General features: G+C 39.3%; 2 protein-coding genes across 3 annotated transcripts in view; both read right to left on the minus strand.

The window, feature by feature from the left end:
- eps15 (epidermal growth factor receptor pathway substrate 15) overlaps positions 1–4,983 on the minus strand; it is a 49,053-nt gene extending 44,070 nt beyond the window's left edge. The window contains exon 1 of one of the 2 annotated variants that reach the window (XM_051947363.1): positions 4,884–4,983. In XM_051947363.1, coding sequence (XP_051803323.1) covers positions 4,884–4,910 — 27 coding nt within the window. In that variant the 5' untranslated portion in view covers positions 4,911–4,983. Of the gene's footprint in view, positions 1–2,529; positions 2,619–4,883 lie in introns of those variants that run through there. The other variant, XM_051947362.1, reaches the window with a different exon arrangement.
- Positions 4,984–5,722: 739 nt separating this feature from the next.
- Positions 5,723–16,649, minus strand: calr (calreticulin). Its single transcript, XM_022216153.2, has 9 exons — positions 16,365–16,649; positions 15,819–15,920; positions 13,564–13,767; positions 13,265–13,359; positions 11,885–12,094; positions 11,632–11,745; positions 10,284–10,427; positions 9,981–10,073; positions 5,723–7,345 (listed from the first exon to the last, which is right to left on the minus strand). Exons 1-9 carry the CDS (start codon positions 16,456–16,458, stop codon positions 7,112–7,114), a joined length of 1,290 nt encoding a protein of 429 aa, XP_022071845.2. The 5' UTR covers positions 16,459–16,649; the 3' UTR covers positions 5,723–7,111.
- Between the last annotated feature and the right edge of the window lie 1,173 nt (positions 16,650–17,822).

Consider the following 17,822-nt stretch of genomic DNA (forward strand, 5'->3'; position numbering starts at 1 on the left):
GACAAATATAGAAAACTATTATGCACTGCATAATGGTTTTCTTTAATTGCAGCTTTTGTGATTTGCGGATCAGACTGTTCCAAATTAATTGCTTTAACCCTCGTGTCGCCCTGTGGTTTAAAGTTTGGAAATGTGGAAAAAAAATATTTTCACAGTGAAACTTCTGATGTTCACATTTTCAACATTTTTGGGAAATTTTTGAACATTTTTTGGTGGGAAAAAAACCCCAAATGTTAAAAATGTTTCTTAAGAACGTTCACAAAAAAAATCAACCAAAATCCTGCAAAATTTGCTGGATTTTGGTTGATTTTTTTCTGAATGTTCTTAAAGAAAATATTAGAATTTTTACTGATATATATGGAATCACTTTAGATATTTTTAGGATTTTTTTCGAAGATTTTCACTCATTTTTTTGAAAACATTTACAAGAATTTTCTTTTTTTAACCCTTTAAGCTGCAGTCAATTCCAGCCATTTTCAGTACAAAAAAATCGCTAATATTCTATTTTTAAATTTTAAAAAAATGACGAGAAATACAGGGAATATTGGACAAGCATCGCGAGGTGCATTTCCTTGAAAACGACCGATTCGTGGATTTTATACCGACTTCAGGACATGTTTTGGATAAAATAGTTTACTGGCTTGTGTCGTCTGGATGTAAAAGGTTGGATTATGGCCGTTTTTTGAGGAATCTTTTTTTCTGTGTGTAATAATGAACCCGGAAATGTGAGTCGCGCTGTGTGCGTTGAAGCCGTGTATAGAGAACGGATGGATGGATATTCGTTTTTGTCGGACAAATGTGTTTTTCTCACCCGCTGTGGTAATCGCATCTGAAAGTGGTTTATACCGGCGGATTCATGAGAATCTAAGCTTTCCATCGGCGTATAGTGTTTGTATAAAACTTTTAAGGGAAAATTTTAAGAAATTTCTTCCCGAAGGTTTTGCAAATTTTCTGAATTTGGGGGAATTTTTTTGCTGAATCTTTTTCAGACTAAGAAATAATTTTTTTTTTGGTGCCCATAAGTGAAGACAACAGGAGGGTTCAAATCAACAATCCTAAAAATCCTATAAAATGACCCCTAAAATAGTCTAACACAAGACAAACTAGTATTCAAAATGTCTTTTCGGGTCTCCAAATTCACTTGCTCCAGAGCTCAAATGATCCACAAGTGTTTCCTGGCGGCAGTAAGCGAGTCGTCTGCTGAGCCAAGACAGCTGTCAAATAAATAAGACAACACTGATCCGTTACAGATGGCAGCAGCAGTCGCAGGAATTACAACTAATACGTTCAAACTCAGCTTTATTTTTCTTCATTATTCCCATTTTCGTCACCTCAACAGATGAAGTGTTTGTCTCGGAGCCAAACACACACCCCCCTCCTCCCGGTAAAACGTCTTAAAAACCACTGAGGTAAAATGATCGAAACGTTTTTCCACAACATGCAGGTGAGACGAGGCCACAAAGACTCCAAACTATGTTAACAATTATTTCCCTTATTGATCACTACGCCTAACAGGGCTGCAAGAAACAATCATTTCCATAATCGATTTATACGCTGATCACGTTTGCAATTAATCCATTAAGCCGGACAATAGAGGAAAAAGCCTCTTGTAATTTTCCACAGACAAGCAGTAACGTCTTTGTCTTGTTTTCTTTGACCATCAGTCCAAAAACATTCAGCTTAATATCATGTATGGTAAAGAAAGAGTCAAATCTGAGAAGCCAGGCACAGCGAGCATTTTGTTATTTTGCTTAAAACAAAACGATTAAACAATGCTCACTATAGATTTTCTGCCTGTTAACAGCAGCAGCTTTACTGATGCTATTTTTTAAAATTAAAGAACACTTAAATCGATTAAAAAAAGGAGAAAACGCTGAAATATACCCACGAAAATCGCCCAAAGCTGCAACGTTCAAGCCCCAAATGAATAAAATACGTTTTGCCAACGATGTGCCTTTTACTTGTTTAATTACTAAAAACCATGATTTGATCATCAAAGTTGTCGGTAAGGCTAAACAATTAATCGATTACAAATCACAATTTAAATCACAAAGTCTGCAATTTAGGATGGATATTATGAAGCGCATTTCATTAAGGATTTACTTATTTTAATCACCTTAGCTTTATTTCAGTGTATTGCAGAACGTGTGACACTTAGATGCTGCTCCTAAGCAATAAACCTTGTTGTATTATTTTATGTTTCATTTCTACTTTACCTTTTGTGATAAATCTGCTATCTCCTATGCCAATAAACAATGCAATTAACACATGTTCTACGCTGTTTATATCTCTAAATTCTCATTCTAGCGTTAGAATAAAGGGAAGTTAATATTTTGATGGAGTCTCGTGGTCATGATCAATCAGACGTTTTAAATCTGTCAGACAATAAATACGGAACAAAAGCTTTCAAACACCACAAAAAGCACTGACAGGACAACATGGCACTAACAGGATAATGACTACAACTGCTGTGTGCATCCTGACAAAGGTGTGAACATTTTCTGAGTACATTTTCCTCAGTTGACCTACGAGAGAGACGATTTCTGCCGATTTGCATCCAGAGCGAGTCATGACTTGTGCAGGATAGAAGCTGCACTTCCTAAGGCTCACGGTCAGCTCTGGACATTCACAAAAGGGCGTCCCTCCACAGGCAGCAGCTCTTCTGTCACATCCTCCCTAAACTCTTTCCTCTGTTCCTTACCCACCGCTGGGGTTGAACAGGAAACAAATCAGCATTTCCTTCTTCATATAGCTGAATACTGACTATTGGTTGCTGCGGTTTCAAATTGGCAGGTGCTGGGAAAGGCTAGAGGAGTAATTGTTTGAAGAGTGAATCAACCAGGGAGTGGCAGGAGGTTTGCGCTGCCTCGGACAAACCGAAACGCAAAATTACACTCTACAACAAATCAGATGTCTGATGCAGCTCTGGCAGTGAAGGCTACAAAACAAACAAACAAAAACACACCCTGCACTGGGCACAGTTATCTGTCAGCTTTTTCAACTGCCAGTTTACAGTGAGATAACTGTTGACACACACATATCTGCCTCTGGCCGATGCAACTTTTCTCTACGACACACAATAGTGTGCCTGGAACTGTTGGCGGCTGCAACACTGTGGTCATTGTACTGGCTTCTCTTTAATTTAGCATCGGAAAAACACCCCTCAATCACTCCCCGGCTAGATAGCAGCGGATAGCGACACACATCAGGGTGCAGGTAGACGGCGGGACGGTCTAGATTGTTGGAGAAATTTCAACTCCCTGATCACACATGGCAATAAATCAAATCTAATGTATTCATATAGTATGTTTAAAGGCAACCTGAGTGGACCAAATGTGCAGAAAGGCAGCAAAAAATGATGACGTAAATATATAGACATTATACAACATTCAAAATCAATTTGTAAACTAGAATAAAATCCTAAAACATGCAACTTGTAAGATTAATTTCTGCAATAAAACGAAATATGAAATCTTTGGACCACTAAGAGCAGCCAAAAGGTGCAGTAAGCATGCACGTTTTGAGGTTTTTAAGCCACCAGCCTCAATCAAGAACAGTTAAAAGCAGTTTATCTGACAATCTTAGAGGCCTTGAGGTCAAGTAGGGAGAAAAAATGTGACAACCCACAAATAAAAGCACCTTTTAATTCATTTTGTATTTAACCGCTACCCAGAGTAGGGTAACGTAGGATAACATACAGGTGCAATGCTTTCCATTTTTAAGAGTCTTACAGAGACAGTAAGGATTGTGTAAAAATCTAAATACAATGAATTAAAGTCTATAAAACACATTAATGTCAGCAGCAGCACCAAAACATGGGTTCAGTTTTGAGGATTAGCAGGTGGTAAAGCTGACAGGACATGCAAAAACAAGCTTTCCTGCCTGACAGGACCATGAACCATCACAACTCACACATCAACACGGGTTAGTTAACTCTGCAGTGGGGGATAATGATGTGAAAGCTGCTGGTGGGAGACAGCTTCAGTCTGTTGTTACAGCAACCCTGGCTCAGGTGACAAGTCTGGGGCTGCAACCTACTTATTAGACCTGCTAAATAACTCATCTGCTGGGCTAACAAACACAAATTCAAGTGTTTCATGAAGCTAGCAGCTTGCTGACACTGTGTGATCGCTGAAGCGGCTGGTTTCTACTTCCTCTTGTTGGTTGCAAAACAACAGAATTAGCAGTTGTCTGTAAATACAGATGGACAACCGCAGCAGCTAACAGGCTAACGCTGCCCACTTCAGAAAGGTCAAACACCAACACAGCCCACGAAGATGTTTACTTCTAATTATAGCAATAATAACCAGGCTGATTATTCAGTCTGACCATACAGCAAGCTACACAACCACTAAGAAAAACCCTCAACTGAAAGCTAAAACGCTTTAATGTGACTGTAACTTGCCATTTTTTTGGAACCGAAAACAATGTTAGCAGAAGCTGAACTAGCAGAAATGTGACAGTAAACAGAGAGCCACACATGGGGATCATCATCTGTTCGTCCGGGACCAATTAGCCTGCAGCAAAAACGAGGTAGCACAAAACATGATTACAAACAAGCACCGGAGCGAAACGAAGCTAACCGCCGCTAGCTACACGCCTTATCTCAAGTTTGATGAAGCGGCAGTGGACAGAATACAAACTAGCTGGTAGCTAGCGGGCTAGCTAGCTAGCTACGCCCTTACGCAGTCCCCGAAGAGATTAGGCAGAAACTTTTCCCAGTCACAGCCGGACTGAACTTCCACAAGAACGGCCAGCGTCGACGAAAGCTCCCGCTACCGCCCGCCCGGGGTAGCTAACGCCGCCGCGGTGCCTCCGAGCGGGGCAGACGGAGGGCAGAGAGCGTCGGTAGCCGTTAAAGGAGACTTGTAAGAGAGTGTTACCTGAGTAAGAGACAGAGCGGCAGCCATAGTGTTTCTGTTCCCACCGCTTCACGCTGCGCTGCTGCCAGACTCAGGCTGAGGCCGCCGAAAAACCCGGAGCTGGACCAGACCGGAGAGGAGGGGAAAATAGAAAAATATCACCCGGAAAAATAGTAGAATTTAATAAAACACAAAATGAAAGTCGTATTTTCACCGTTTAGTTACTTAAACAGCAAAATACACCAACACTCATGGCCCAAACAGCTACTTATTTATGCTTATTTTAAATGTATACACATGTATATTTAGATTTTTCTATCTGTAAATAGATAAATAATGAAAATTAATAAAACTAAAAATAACAATTAAATAATACGCATAATTTAAGGTATCTACATCACATTAAATGCACATTATTATACATAAAAATAATTATTATTGTTTTATGAAATAAAAATTATGAAATAATTATTGAAATACTATAATCATGTTGCATAAAATAATTCTAGAAATGTTATTATATAATAATATGATTAGTTATAATTATACAATAATGAAACTATTTTTTTTATTTGTTAAATATTGAGGTTAAAACCCAGAACATTACTTGATATGTAAATGTACTTGTCTTACTGAAATAGTTTTTTTAAAAAAAACGTTTAATGGCTTACAATATTATTTATTATGCAATTTAACCCACAGGGGACATTTAACCCAGAATAATTCAAAATTTAAATAACTTTTCAATAAAGAGTCCAAAACACTACATAGCTGTTCCATCTATAAAATATTCCGTCCTTTTTCACGAATAAACATTCGCTAAAACAAAGTCAAATGTCAATAAGCGAAACACATCTGAGTGAATTATATTTCCGCAAATTTTATTTCACAACATAAAGATGCAAATATTGTTTCAAATCCCTCTCAACAGCACCAGAATTAAAGATAAAACAGATTAGTGGGGTAATTAATAATATATTTGTCCGTCTGTTGGTCTGAAAGTTATCAGACTTTGTTTTTATTTATGGTAAGAAGGTAATTCATTGGTACAATGTGAAATCTGAATCTGTAAAGGGTCAGAAAAATGTCAAATTTACACTATTTCCATCAGAGATGCTGTGGAGCAAAACATGACTTCAAGTACTTTGTGCAACTACTATAAAGTCCCTTTTGATGAGTCAAATAAGCAGAAAATAAAGAGAAATTAAAATACCTCCAGAGTTTTGGTTTCTATGTATGAAATAGAAAAGAGAAACAAAACGAACATTGGAGCACCAAAACAAATGAAACCAATGAGGACCGCTGCTCGTTTTCTTCTGGTTGTTTTTATTTGACAGAACACCTGCCTTTGTTTTTTTGTCATTTTCTTTTTTAACACAGCAACATGAAAACCGCCCCGCTTCATTTACTACCATTAGTACAAAATGTGTCTTTTACAAAAGGAGCCTCTTTCAGACTGTTCAGGACAGTGTGTTGGGTAGAGCAGTGCAGAAAAAAAAAAAACTGGTGGACGATGAGCAAAAACCTAAAGTGAAACCGAACGATCGGATGATTTCCTGCTACTGGAGTGTTTCTTATCGTACATCTAAGTTCGAGTACAGCTTATTTTAAAGACAAACGACACTAGAGTATGTGCACTGAAGTGAAAAATTGTTAACTATACAGTACAAAACTATGCAGAGGACTTCATCCTACGGCAGACGGCTTCTATTTTTTTGTGGTTTTTTTGAACAAGCTGTCAGATATATAGTGTTAGTCCTGATGCGCTGCAGCCTCCATGCCATTAACCGATGTTTGAAATTAAATAACGGCAGGAATTATAACCTCAGCTGGTCCGATCCTGTGAGACAAACTGCAAAACATTTACAACAAAAAACCCCAAAAAATGAACATGAGGTAAACAAAACATGTTATCATCCACAGACCAAACACAGCTTCTCACATCACCACAGACATTATACTTCATAAAAACCCAGCTTTGCTTTTTCTTGTTTGTTTTGTAAAATGACAATTTACATATTTGAGTTGGGCTTTTTAAATTTCCGGTCTTGACATTTTGACATGTCAATTATTCCTATTACTATTCCTTGTTCAATAATAATAATAATAATAATAAAACAAAACAGTAATTGCCCTTTTTTCCTCCCCTGCATTGTAAACAAACTAATGAAAAGCCCAGCCCGGTGGCCACGAGGGTCGATCATCTCAGTGTCCAGCTTTGTCTCCGACAGTCTGAGCAGTTCCTGAGTTTATAACTCGTCCTTGAGTTTAGAGTCTGTGCCTTCGTCCTCCTCTTCTTCCTCTTCTTCCTCCTCCTCCTCGTGCTCCTCTCCTTCTTCCTCCTCCTCCTCCTCTTCTTCCTCCTCATCCTTCTCTTCCTCTTCATCCTCATCCTTCGCCTCGTCCCTCCTCTTCTTGTCCTCCTCCTCGCGCTTCTTCCGCTCCTCCTCCTCCTGGCTTTCCTTCATCTTCTTCTCGGCATCCTGGAGAAAAAGCACAAAAAAAACACAGATTAAAAAATAGAATATATTTGCAGGAGTGGTTTCCTACATGTGGATTCTTCTTATGAGACAACATTAACCCTCCTGTTGTCTTCATTTACGGGCACCAAAAAATATTGTTTCCTTGTCTGAAAAAAAAAAAATCTGAAAATTCAGCAAAAACATTCCTCAAATTTCAGAAAATTTGCAAAAACTTCAGGAAGACAATTCCATTAATTTCTTAAAAGTTTCCCTTAAAAGTTATTTTTAAAAATTCCCCCTAATTTGGCAAGAAAATTCTTGCAAATATCTTTAAAAAAATAAGTAAAAATCTTCCAAAAAAAATCCTAAAAATATCTAAAGTGATTACATGTATATCAGTAAAAATTCTGATATTTTCTTTAAGAAAATTCACACACAAAAAAAAAAAAATCAACCAAAATCCAGTGAATTTCTTGATTTTTTTGTGAATGTTGTTAAGAAACATTTTTAACATTTCTTTTTTCCACCAAAAAATGTTCATCAGAAGTTTCACTGCGAAAATATTTTATTTTCCCACATTTTCAAACTTTAAACTGGGTCAATTTTGAACCGCAGGACGACACGAGGGTTAAATCAAACTCTATTAATGCCGAAGGAAATTATTTTGCTTGATGAACGCTCAAAAATGACACAGCCTTAGAATTGCAGTGACTAGGAGAAAAGAAATAAGATACCAGTTTGGCTATAAAGTTAAGTCAAGTCACAGTTTTTTTTTGTCTTTGTACCAAGAGCAGAAGTGCTTTCTGGTAGAAAAATGGCATTAAATTAAATTAATAAGTCAAATATTGAGGTTAAGATAAGATGAAATAAAAAGGGGGAAAAAAACAAGTTTATTCATCCTTCGGGTTGTTCTGCCAGTTAATGGTCAGAAAACAAAATGAAGCTTCTATAATGTAGAAAAGCACGAAGATATAAGTTCAATGAATGATTTAAGACTAGAGAAGGGAAGTATCACACAGAGTAATGAAATATTGCACATTAAATTAGAATATTGCACTTGAAAAATCCAATGTTTTGTGCAATAAAGATACAAATCTGTGCAATATTCATACTTATCTCAGTATTTAAAATCGTGAAAGAATCTGTGTAGTACAGATATTTCTTGTATTCTTGTATCTTCTGTATATTTTGCTTTATTTCATATTTTTGCACTGATACTCCTTAAATGTTTGCACAGTCGTTTTTGCTGCTGTAACAATGCAAACTTCCCCACTGTGGGATTTAGGGCTGGACCCGAACATCCCGAATATCCGAATATTCGTTTGCTACGGCGGTATCCGGATATTAATTTTGGTATCCGAATATTCGTGGGAGACCAGACGAACTGATCCAAATATTGGGGCCGTCTCCGCCACAAGCTGCCGCCCAACCCCCACCCACATCCCCCCGTTGGAACAAATATTCGGATATTCGTCTTTAATAGGGCCCAAATATTCGGAGGCCAGAAACCACTATTCAGGCCAGCCCTAGTGGGATTACCTTATCGTAAACAAATTGCATATTACACTGACATGTTGTACATTAAATGAAGTATTGCACATAAAATTCAAACATTGCACATAAAAACTAGATGAAACCCTCAGTCGAGGGCAGAACCACGCCCTCTGCTGGCGAAAACCCTGTCCTCCCTATACAACTGATGCAATATGTATCAATTTTGATCATCGTACGTATCTCCCTACTTGATCTGCTGACCTGTAACTCTACAACTGAGCAGGGGACCTTAGACTGATCTTCAGTGCCAAGTTTGATTATCCTGACTTCAGCGGTTGCAGAGATATCGGACCGGACATAGCCACATACATACATACCCAGCCAGATACCGCACCGAATGCAATAACCCCGCCGACGTACCCGTCGGGCGTGGTTAATAAAATGCTAAGCATAATACTACCACACAAACTATTGAGAAAAGGAATTTTGCACATCTTATTTATATTATTGTTCAGATTTATTTGTCTCATGTTTCAGCTGACACTCCAGCAGAAAGAGGATTTGTACAGATTTTTAATTTATGCAGCATGTTGGACTCTTAACTGACTCATTAGTCGATGGATTCCTGTGCAGAAACCCGAGAAAATGGAAGTTTGCTGTATTTTAGCTCCGCTTTCTGCCCAACAGTGTACGGTTTTGTATGTTTTTCAGTCTGTATGTGGACAACTTTGATGCCAACTACTTTAGCTTTTTGTATCGTGCATTTTAGCTAGCTTAGGCTAACCATGTTGTAATATGAGGAGCTCACTGGCGCTTATGTTTGAGAATACTATCATTTGGCAACACAGTCTGATATTATGTTTTCATAGCATTTATTACATGTTGCTCTTCATTTCAGCAACTAATATGACTTCGTTGCACATTCTTTTGCACTTTACCTGTCCTTATTCTTCCTAAATGTGAGCTACATGTGTGATTAAAATGTCTGTCTCAGCTGTGTTTCAGAACAGCAACCATCTGGAATCACATTCTGTCTGTTCTCTGAGTAAAATATTCCACAGCTTGCAGTGACTCTGTGTTCTATAATGGTCAATATGTTATCCAGTCAGTCTCTTAGGGCAAAACTTTAACATCAAGTTTGAAACCTGGTTAAAGTACAAACCTTGGTTTTGCCCCAGGTGTCGTTGCCGACTTCTTCCGCCACATTCGGGTCGTTGGTGATGAGGAAGTTGTCAAAGATGGTGCCAGACTTGACCTAAAGCAAAACACAAAGGAACAGGAAGGCATATTTTACTATGAAGTCTATCAGTCTTAGAGAATAGTGCATTTTAACAGCATCTCTGCATTCAAAACTGAAGAAATAACCTCTCGCTAAACTGGACACAGGTCATTTTGCTGCAGCTGAAGTCTACAATTCACTCTTAATTAAACCGTAAACACACAGTTGGCTTCGGCGTCTCGTTACCTGCCACAAGTCGAGGCCGATCACGCCGATGCTGTCGTACTTATAGATCTCAGAATCGGCTGTGTACTCGGGGTTGTCAATCTCAGGGTGGATCCACTTTCCCTTGTAGGCCGGATTGCTGATTTCTCTGGGTTTCCACTCGCCCTGCGGACAAAAATAAACAAGGAGAAACAGTGCGATAAACGTCAGAAAAATCACAAAAGCAAATATATGAGTTGACTGAGGCAGTGTTATGTTGCACTAGCTGCTGGAAAGACTGTAAAATATTTGTTTTGTTACTTATAATCCCTTAGATTTGCCTAAAATCTCCACTTGCATGTCTTCTAAAACTTTCCGTCTATGACTTGCAACACACCTCATCAAATTCATCATATGTGAAAATATAAATGGCAATAAAACTGATTCTGACTGGTGGTTTTAAAAGCTGTAATATAGTATGCTACCATAAATATTCTAAATATTTGCACAATTGCAGTTCTTGTTATAGTCCTGCAGCAATACAGGCTGTGTTTCTGGACAGGTTCTGTGTCAAATAACGGGAAGTTTTACATCCATCAAACAGCAAAAGATACATTTTTCTGGTCTGTTGTTGGAATTCCATTAAATAGGGCACAAATTTTACACTGACAATTAAAATACAAAAGGAACAACGAGTTTTATGTAACAAATGGGTAGGGCTGGACTCGACTATCCTGAATATTCGTTCGCTACGGCGGTATTCGGATATTCATTTTGGTATCCGAATATTCGCCCGCCCCCGTTACCAGGCAGAAAGAATATATGGCATGACCGTCTTCCCTCCGCCTTCGGCTCATATCGGTTCATCTCGTCGTGTGACCACATAAACATATACACATATGTCTATGTGTATATGTTGTATGCTATGTCTAGTCCTTCCTCCCCCCAGATGAAAATATTCGGAGCTCGTCTCTTCGCCTTCAGCCCACTTAGGCTCATCCCGCCATGTTCGGCTCATCTCGGCTCCTCCATTCCTGTTTCTTACCACCACCTGAATGGCCGGGTTGCTGCCGACTCTGACGTCACGCTTCACTTCGTTGCATAAACACAAGACAAGACGCAGAAGACTTCCGCTGTTTGGGAACAAAACGAAGGCAAAATCTGGACCCGAGAGACCAGACGAACGGATCCGAATATTCGGGTCGTCTCCGCCACAAGCCACCCCCCCGTCGGGCGTTACGGGGCAGAACGAATATTCGGATATTCGTTTTTAATAGGGCCCGAACATACGGAGGCCAGAAACCACTATTCGGGCCAGCCCTACAAACAGGTGATAATGCAGCAACAGTTGAACCTACTGACTGAGTGTTTATTGTTATTTGCTGTGTACCTTGTAATCAGGGTTGGTGACCATCGGAGGCTCCCACTCTCCGTCCATCTCGTCGTCCCAGTCGTCGGGCTTCTTGGCATCAGGATCGGGGATGTTCTCAGGTTTGTCCCAGTCCTACAGCAAACAAATACGAGTTAAAAGATGATTAAACCAACCCATATGTTACAAAGGCATCTAGGTTTCATACAAATAATATAAATACTGTCATTTAAGTGATGTATTTTTTTAAATCTAGATTCTCCAGCAGACTGACCTCTGGTTTCTTGTCGTCGGGGTCGGGGATCTTCTCCCGGTCATCCCAGTCTTCTGGCTTCTTGGCCTCGGGGTCCTTAATTTTCTTGGGAGGCAGAAAGTCCCAGTCGTCCTCCAGGTTGCCGGACTCGACCTTCTTGTTGTCGATCTTCACCTCGTAGGTGTTGTCGGGGTTGACGATCAGCGTGTACAGGTGGGTGTATTCATCGTCCTGCAGGGAAGGAAATAAATGTAAACTGTGTGTAAATGTTGTCATTTGTGATTTACACGTTGTGTTTACACTTAAAAACACTTTTCTGTTGCATCAGCTGATCAGATTCTAGTGATTAAATAAACAGATTGGATTAGCTAGTTTGGACTTAAAGCGTAGAGTAGAGGCTAATCTTTGGCTTGTTGCTTTCTTCATTCACCTCTTCTTTGGAATGACCGACACAGAGGCTTATCTTTTACGTGTGTGACAACTCTCGCCGCCACAGCACGGGAAAAAGACGGTGTTGCTCCGTCAGCCATCATTTATTCTCTCATTCAAGTCAAAGAAACAACTATACCTGCGTTTCCATTACTCTTAGATATGCGCAAAATGTAAATAGCGCAATAAAAAAAAAAAAAAACTGGTAATGGAAACACCTGAATTTTGAAAAAGGACTAAAATATCGATAAAAAGTTTTTACGTTCTCATGAGGTGGTTTTTCTAGATGTTTCCATATTGAAAAATATCGCAAAAGCGCAATGGAAACACTTTTTCCGTAATTATACGTCACCGGACGTGACGTACCTGGTCACATGACCAGTTCTCTCGGAGTAAACATGGAGCGGTACGTGTGGACAGAAGAGGAGACCGAGACTTTTCTTGCCATTATTCTTGAGAAAAACATCACTGCCATACTAGACAGCAAACAGCAGAGGAATGCAGAGTGTTAGAAGGAGATAGAAACAGGTTTTGGGCGTCCGTGTTCCTGCAGTGAAATCTTAAGGGATGATATTTTACGAGAGTTGCGATGCTTCTGCCCAGAACAACCTTCAATGGAAACACGTTCAAAGCGCAAATATACTTTGTCGAAATTTTAGAAATATCGCTTTTATTTTGCGAAAAACTAACGGAAACCCAGCAAGTGTCTTCTTCGTGGATAATGACAGATAGAACATGAGTGCGCCCTCTACAGCAAAAGTGTATGTACTCAGATTTTCCTGTAAATAACCATGAAATCGAATACAAATGAAATGTAACATTCTTTTTAACCAAAAAAATACAAATCCATGTATATCAAAAATGAGTATATAAATTGATCAATCATGAAATATGCAAACCTTATAAAGTGGCGCTTACAAAAAGCTTTTACCAATTAAATACGAGAACAAGACCCATTTCCTGATGTCTCACCTTGCACCGGACGTCCTTGTTGATCAGATGGTTCTTTTCTTTGTAGTTGAAGATCACATGAACTTTCTTTGTGCCCGGGCCGCAAATATCAGGACCTGAAGAAGCACAGAAGTAAGAAAGTAGAGAGTTAGGTGAAGAAAGCAGCAGCAGTAGTACTTTATGAGTTCAAATTCATATAGTTATGGAGGGAAAAGCGAAATAAAAACAACGCAGCAACCTCACATCTTCAGATACTGTAAAGGCGAGAGTGTTCTTCCAGACTTTGTCCTTCTGTCCACTGCGAATCTGCTCAAACTCACCGAACATGATGTTGTAGACGGAGTCTCCGTGAATGTCCTCCTGGTTGACTTCAGAGGGGAACAGTTTAATGTAGCCTCCTCCACAGTCGATGCTCTGCTCGTGCTTCACAGTGAACTGGATGACCAACGGCTGGCCCTGGTTGCTGAAGTCATCAAAACGGGCCGACACGGCGTAGAAGCGGGCGTCCTGGCTGGTCTGCAGGCCTGCGGCAAGAACAGCCAGCTTCAGAACAGCTCGTTTGTCTTTTTTTTTTCCAATGATATCGCACAAGTTAAAGTGAATTTTGGACTCCTCAAGTTGAGCAACGGAGCGACAGACTGTCGTACGATGACGACATGCAGAGGAAAATAACATCGCGGCTCAACAAGCTTTAAATTATGAAGCAACTCTGAGACACTCTGGCAGCAAACGTGGAGTTTTCACTGGAATATGGGCACATTTTCAGATTTACAGCTACACCCAGAGGAAACTCACTTGATTAGAAAATCTCAAACGATAACAAGATTCATTTCCAGCTTGGATTTCTAGATCCTTTTGGCACATTTGGATGACTCTTGCCTTTAATCCAGGTTACACGTTTCCTCAGACATGTGCACACGTTGCAGAAGGAACGGAAGAATTGAGAAAAATCCTGTCATTACATAGCATCAGTTCTAAACCTGATTTAGTTGGACGATGCGATCAGAGGCGCCTCCAGAAGTGTGGGGAGCCGGATGGGGCCGTTCAATATCTGGAGGTGCCACAAAAACCAAAAAGTCAATTTCAGAAATTCTATTCTGCTGCTGTAGAACAGATGCAAGCTGAAAACTATGTTCGTATGAAAGTTAGGAATTCACATTCTGAATTAACTTTCATTCCTTAATTACAGTGAAGGTTACTAATTATCTGATGTGTATAAACTAAGACTTTGGTTACTGTAGTGATGAATATTCAAAACATGCCAGTAGAAAAGATGCTGGGGTATATGTGAGGGGAAAACATCCAGAATATTTCTGGAAAATCAGGTTTATATGTGATGAGAATTTATCAACTACAGCAGCTTACGGTGCAATAAAATCTGTTTTTCTTGCTACTAGGTGCCGGCTATAATATTTTGGTTTAATAATCACAGAGGCAACATTCTATAAAGCATCCATATACACCCCCTGTCAAAAGTTTTAGGACGCTTTCTCATTCAAATGAATAAGAAGGCGTCCTAAAACCTTTGACAGGGGGTGTACATAATAATGCAAATATCCTGCAGCGAAAAGGAAAAATCTCCTAAACTAACAAAACAAATGTGACGGAAAACTATTGTGACTTCACTAATTATTTTTATAATAAAATAATACAGGTCTGATTTAACTACAGCTAATAAAATGTGACAGCTCACCTGTCTGAGGTAAACAAAAGTACATCGTATTATTTACTATCATATCCTGATCAATCCCAGATAAAGATAAAGAGACTTTGTGATTGTGCAGAACTACAACAAAATTTGTATGGAAGAACACAACAATTAGCAGCAGTGGAAACAAGAATGAAAATAGATTTAAAACATACTCTTAAAAAATAGAAAGAATCAAACAAAGTACTATATACAAAGTTAAGTGTAAAGAAAAGTAAAAAATCCTGTCTCCATGTTGGGGATAATTAATGATTATGAGCAATACATACTGCAGATATTTAATAAACTCAGAGTAAAGACTCCTACAAACAACTGGAAGCAACAAACTAAAGTTCTATTCCTGTAAAGGGTTTTGAGGTCTATATCTACTCCACCAACAATAAATGTGAACACCTTCATCACTTTGTAGACTCATCTGGATCCTGCAGGGATTTAATACATTTCAAGGAAAGATTCCTACAAACAGCCGGCAGCAATTAAAAAAAAAGTTCACTTCCTGTTATTGTTTTCAGCTTTGTGTCACCCTGCCAATAATAATAATAATAATAATAAAAAATGTGAACACCTTTATCACTTTGCAGACTCTCATTTTGATCCTGCAAGTATTTAATAAACTCAGAGGAAACAATCCTACAAACAACTGGAAGCAGTGAATTAAACTTCCTTTCCTGGTAATATTTATTGGTTTGTGAGTCACCTTTGTCATCTAAAGACATAAACTGTGTCCTTTGCACTCTCTGGGATGTTTATAGACAGGATGTGCTGCACTAATAGCCATTACTGTCATTTAATGCTCCTTCACTTGCACCCAGACGCCAAATTTCAGTGCAAGCTGCTCACCGGATACACCTGAACCTCTCCACTCACCTTTATCTTTCTCTGCATCTCCGTAAAACTTCCCTGCTGTCAGGACGAACTTGCCGTAGTCGGACTTGTGCTTGGATTCCACCCAGCGACTCTTCCAGGCGTCTGAACAGACAATGCAACAGCAATCACATTAAAACCGGCTGCTAATCCACCTGTGGGGATGCATCAGTGACTGCAGGTGCAGCTCTGCAGGATTTGTGGTGAAAGAACAGGACAGCTGGGACCGGGGCTGGGGTGGGGAAAGGGGGAGACAGACAGGGCTTGATGATGGCTGTGGGAGGAGGTGGGAAATAGCAAAGAAAGGCGAGGAACGAAGGGCTGGGTCAGAGATAAATGCTGGGGCCTGTGCGCTAAATGGATGTCAACCTGTGCAGGGAGCAGATGATGCACAACATGAAATGTCACGGGGAAAATCCATTCCAGCACACTGGAAATGAACATTTTTAGTGTCTTTTTTACACTCATGCACCTAATCAGCCATAAACATCTCAAAATTGCACACATTGAAACATAAAAATAAGGTGTAATGTGTGTTGGAGACCTCACCCCCATCTTCAAATTGCTCTCGGAAATACACAGTGGACTCGGACAGCGCAGATGCCGCCGACACGGCCAACAAAAGCAGCGACAGGGCGGTCATGGCGACGAGCTGGAGGTCCCGATCGAACGTAAAACTACCGAACTACAACTGCGAATACGTGTAGGGTATAAATCTGTGTATTTTTACGCGGTAGGTGCGGCTGCTGTACAGCTTCGTCCAGACTCATACAGGCAGTGAAGCCGCCGAGACGATGCGCTGCTCTCCTCTCGGCTCGGAACAGATGTCTGAATCTGATTGGACGACGGCCGGGAACCTCAATAAGGAAGCGTTGCCGCCGCTGGCCAATCGGAGCGGTAGAAATGTTGACGAACGCGCATCGCAGCCAATGACAGTAGACCACGCGTTCGCTAGATACACGCCCAAGGAAGGGCGATGCGCCGCGAGTGAATCACATGAGGAGGAGGAAGAATCTCCGTCAGACACTTGAAATCTCAGCGTGCCTGAATTAAAAAAAGCACAAATAGATGAATTGCCGGTTATGTAACAGTATTTCTGAGCCCAAACGGTGTGAATTAATTTGCATATTTTACTGTGGTCACCCGAAGTGTTTCAGGAGAAGCAATCGAGCAAGTTTATCTACATATTAGAATCAGTTTGATTGACTTGGTGTTTTGGTGCATGACAGTAAAACACTGACAAGAAGCACATTTTAAAGAAATATAAGTATTAGTTAACCCTCCTGTTGTCCTCATTTATGGGAACCAAAAAAAATATCGTTTCTTTGTCTGAAAAAAAATCCACAAATTTCTGAAAACCTTCTAGAAGAAAATTCCAATAATTCCTTAAAAGTTTTATTTAAAAATATCCCCAAATTTGGCAAGAAAATTCTTGGAAATATTTTTAAAAAAAAGTAAAAATCTTCCAAAAAATCCTAAAAATATCTAAAGTGATTATATATGTATCTAATATTTTCTTTAAGAACATTCACATTAAAATCAACCAAAATCCAGTGAAATTTGCTGGATTTTGGTTGATTTTCTTGTGAATGTTCTGAAGAAACTTTTTTACCTTTTTTTTTTACCAAAAATGTTGAAATGTGGACATCAGAAGTTTCACTGTGAATATATATATAGATATTATTTTTTCCCACATTTTCAAACTTAAAATTTTTTAAAAAACAGTTTTTGATGTTGCAGTTTCGAAGTTCTTCACCAGCTACATAAGGGATGCTGTTGGAAAAACGTTTTGCTGGCTATTCTTTATGGAAATGGTTTGACATATACCAACATTCTGGTTAAAATACAGTTCCTGATATGACTTCTTATTTAAAAATCTGCAATCTATGAGCATGAAAACTATACCGGTTTGAGAAACTGAACTGCAAAACACACAAGATGTTTCCTCCTTGAACTTCATGCTCACTGTATAAATTTGAGAATTTGTGAGGTTAAAATCTGATTTCA

This window comes from Acanthochromis polyacanthus, chromosome 4, assembly GCF_021347895.1.
Source record: "Acanthochromis polyacanthus isolate Apoly-LR-REF ecotype Palm Island chromosome 4, KAUST_Apoly_ChrSc, whole genome shotgun sequence".
NCBI classification, from domain to species: Eukaryota; Metazoa; Chordata; class Actinopteri; family Pomacentridae; genus Acanthochromis; species Acanthochromis polyacanthus.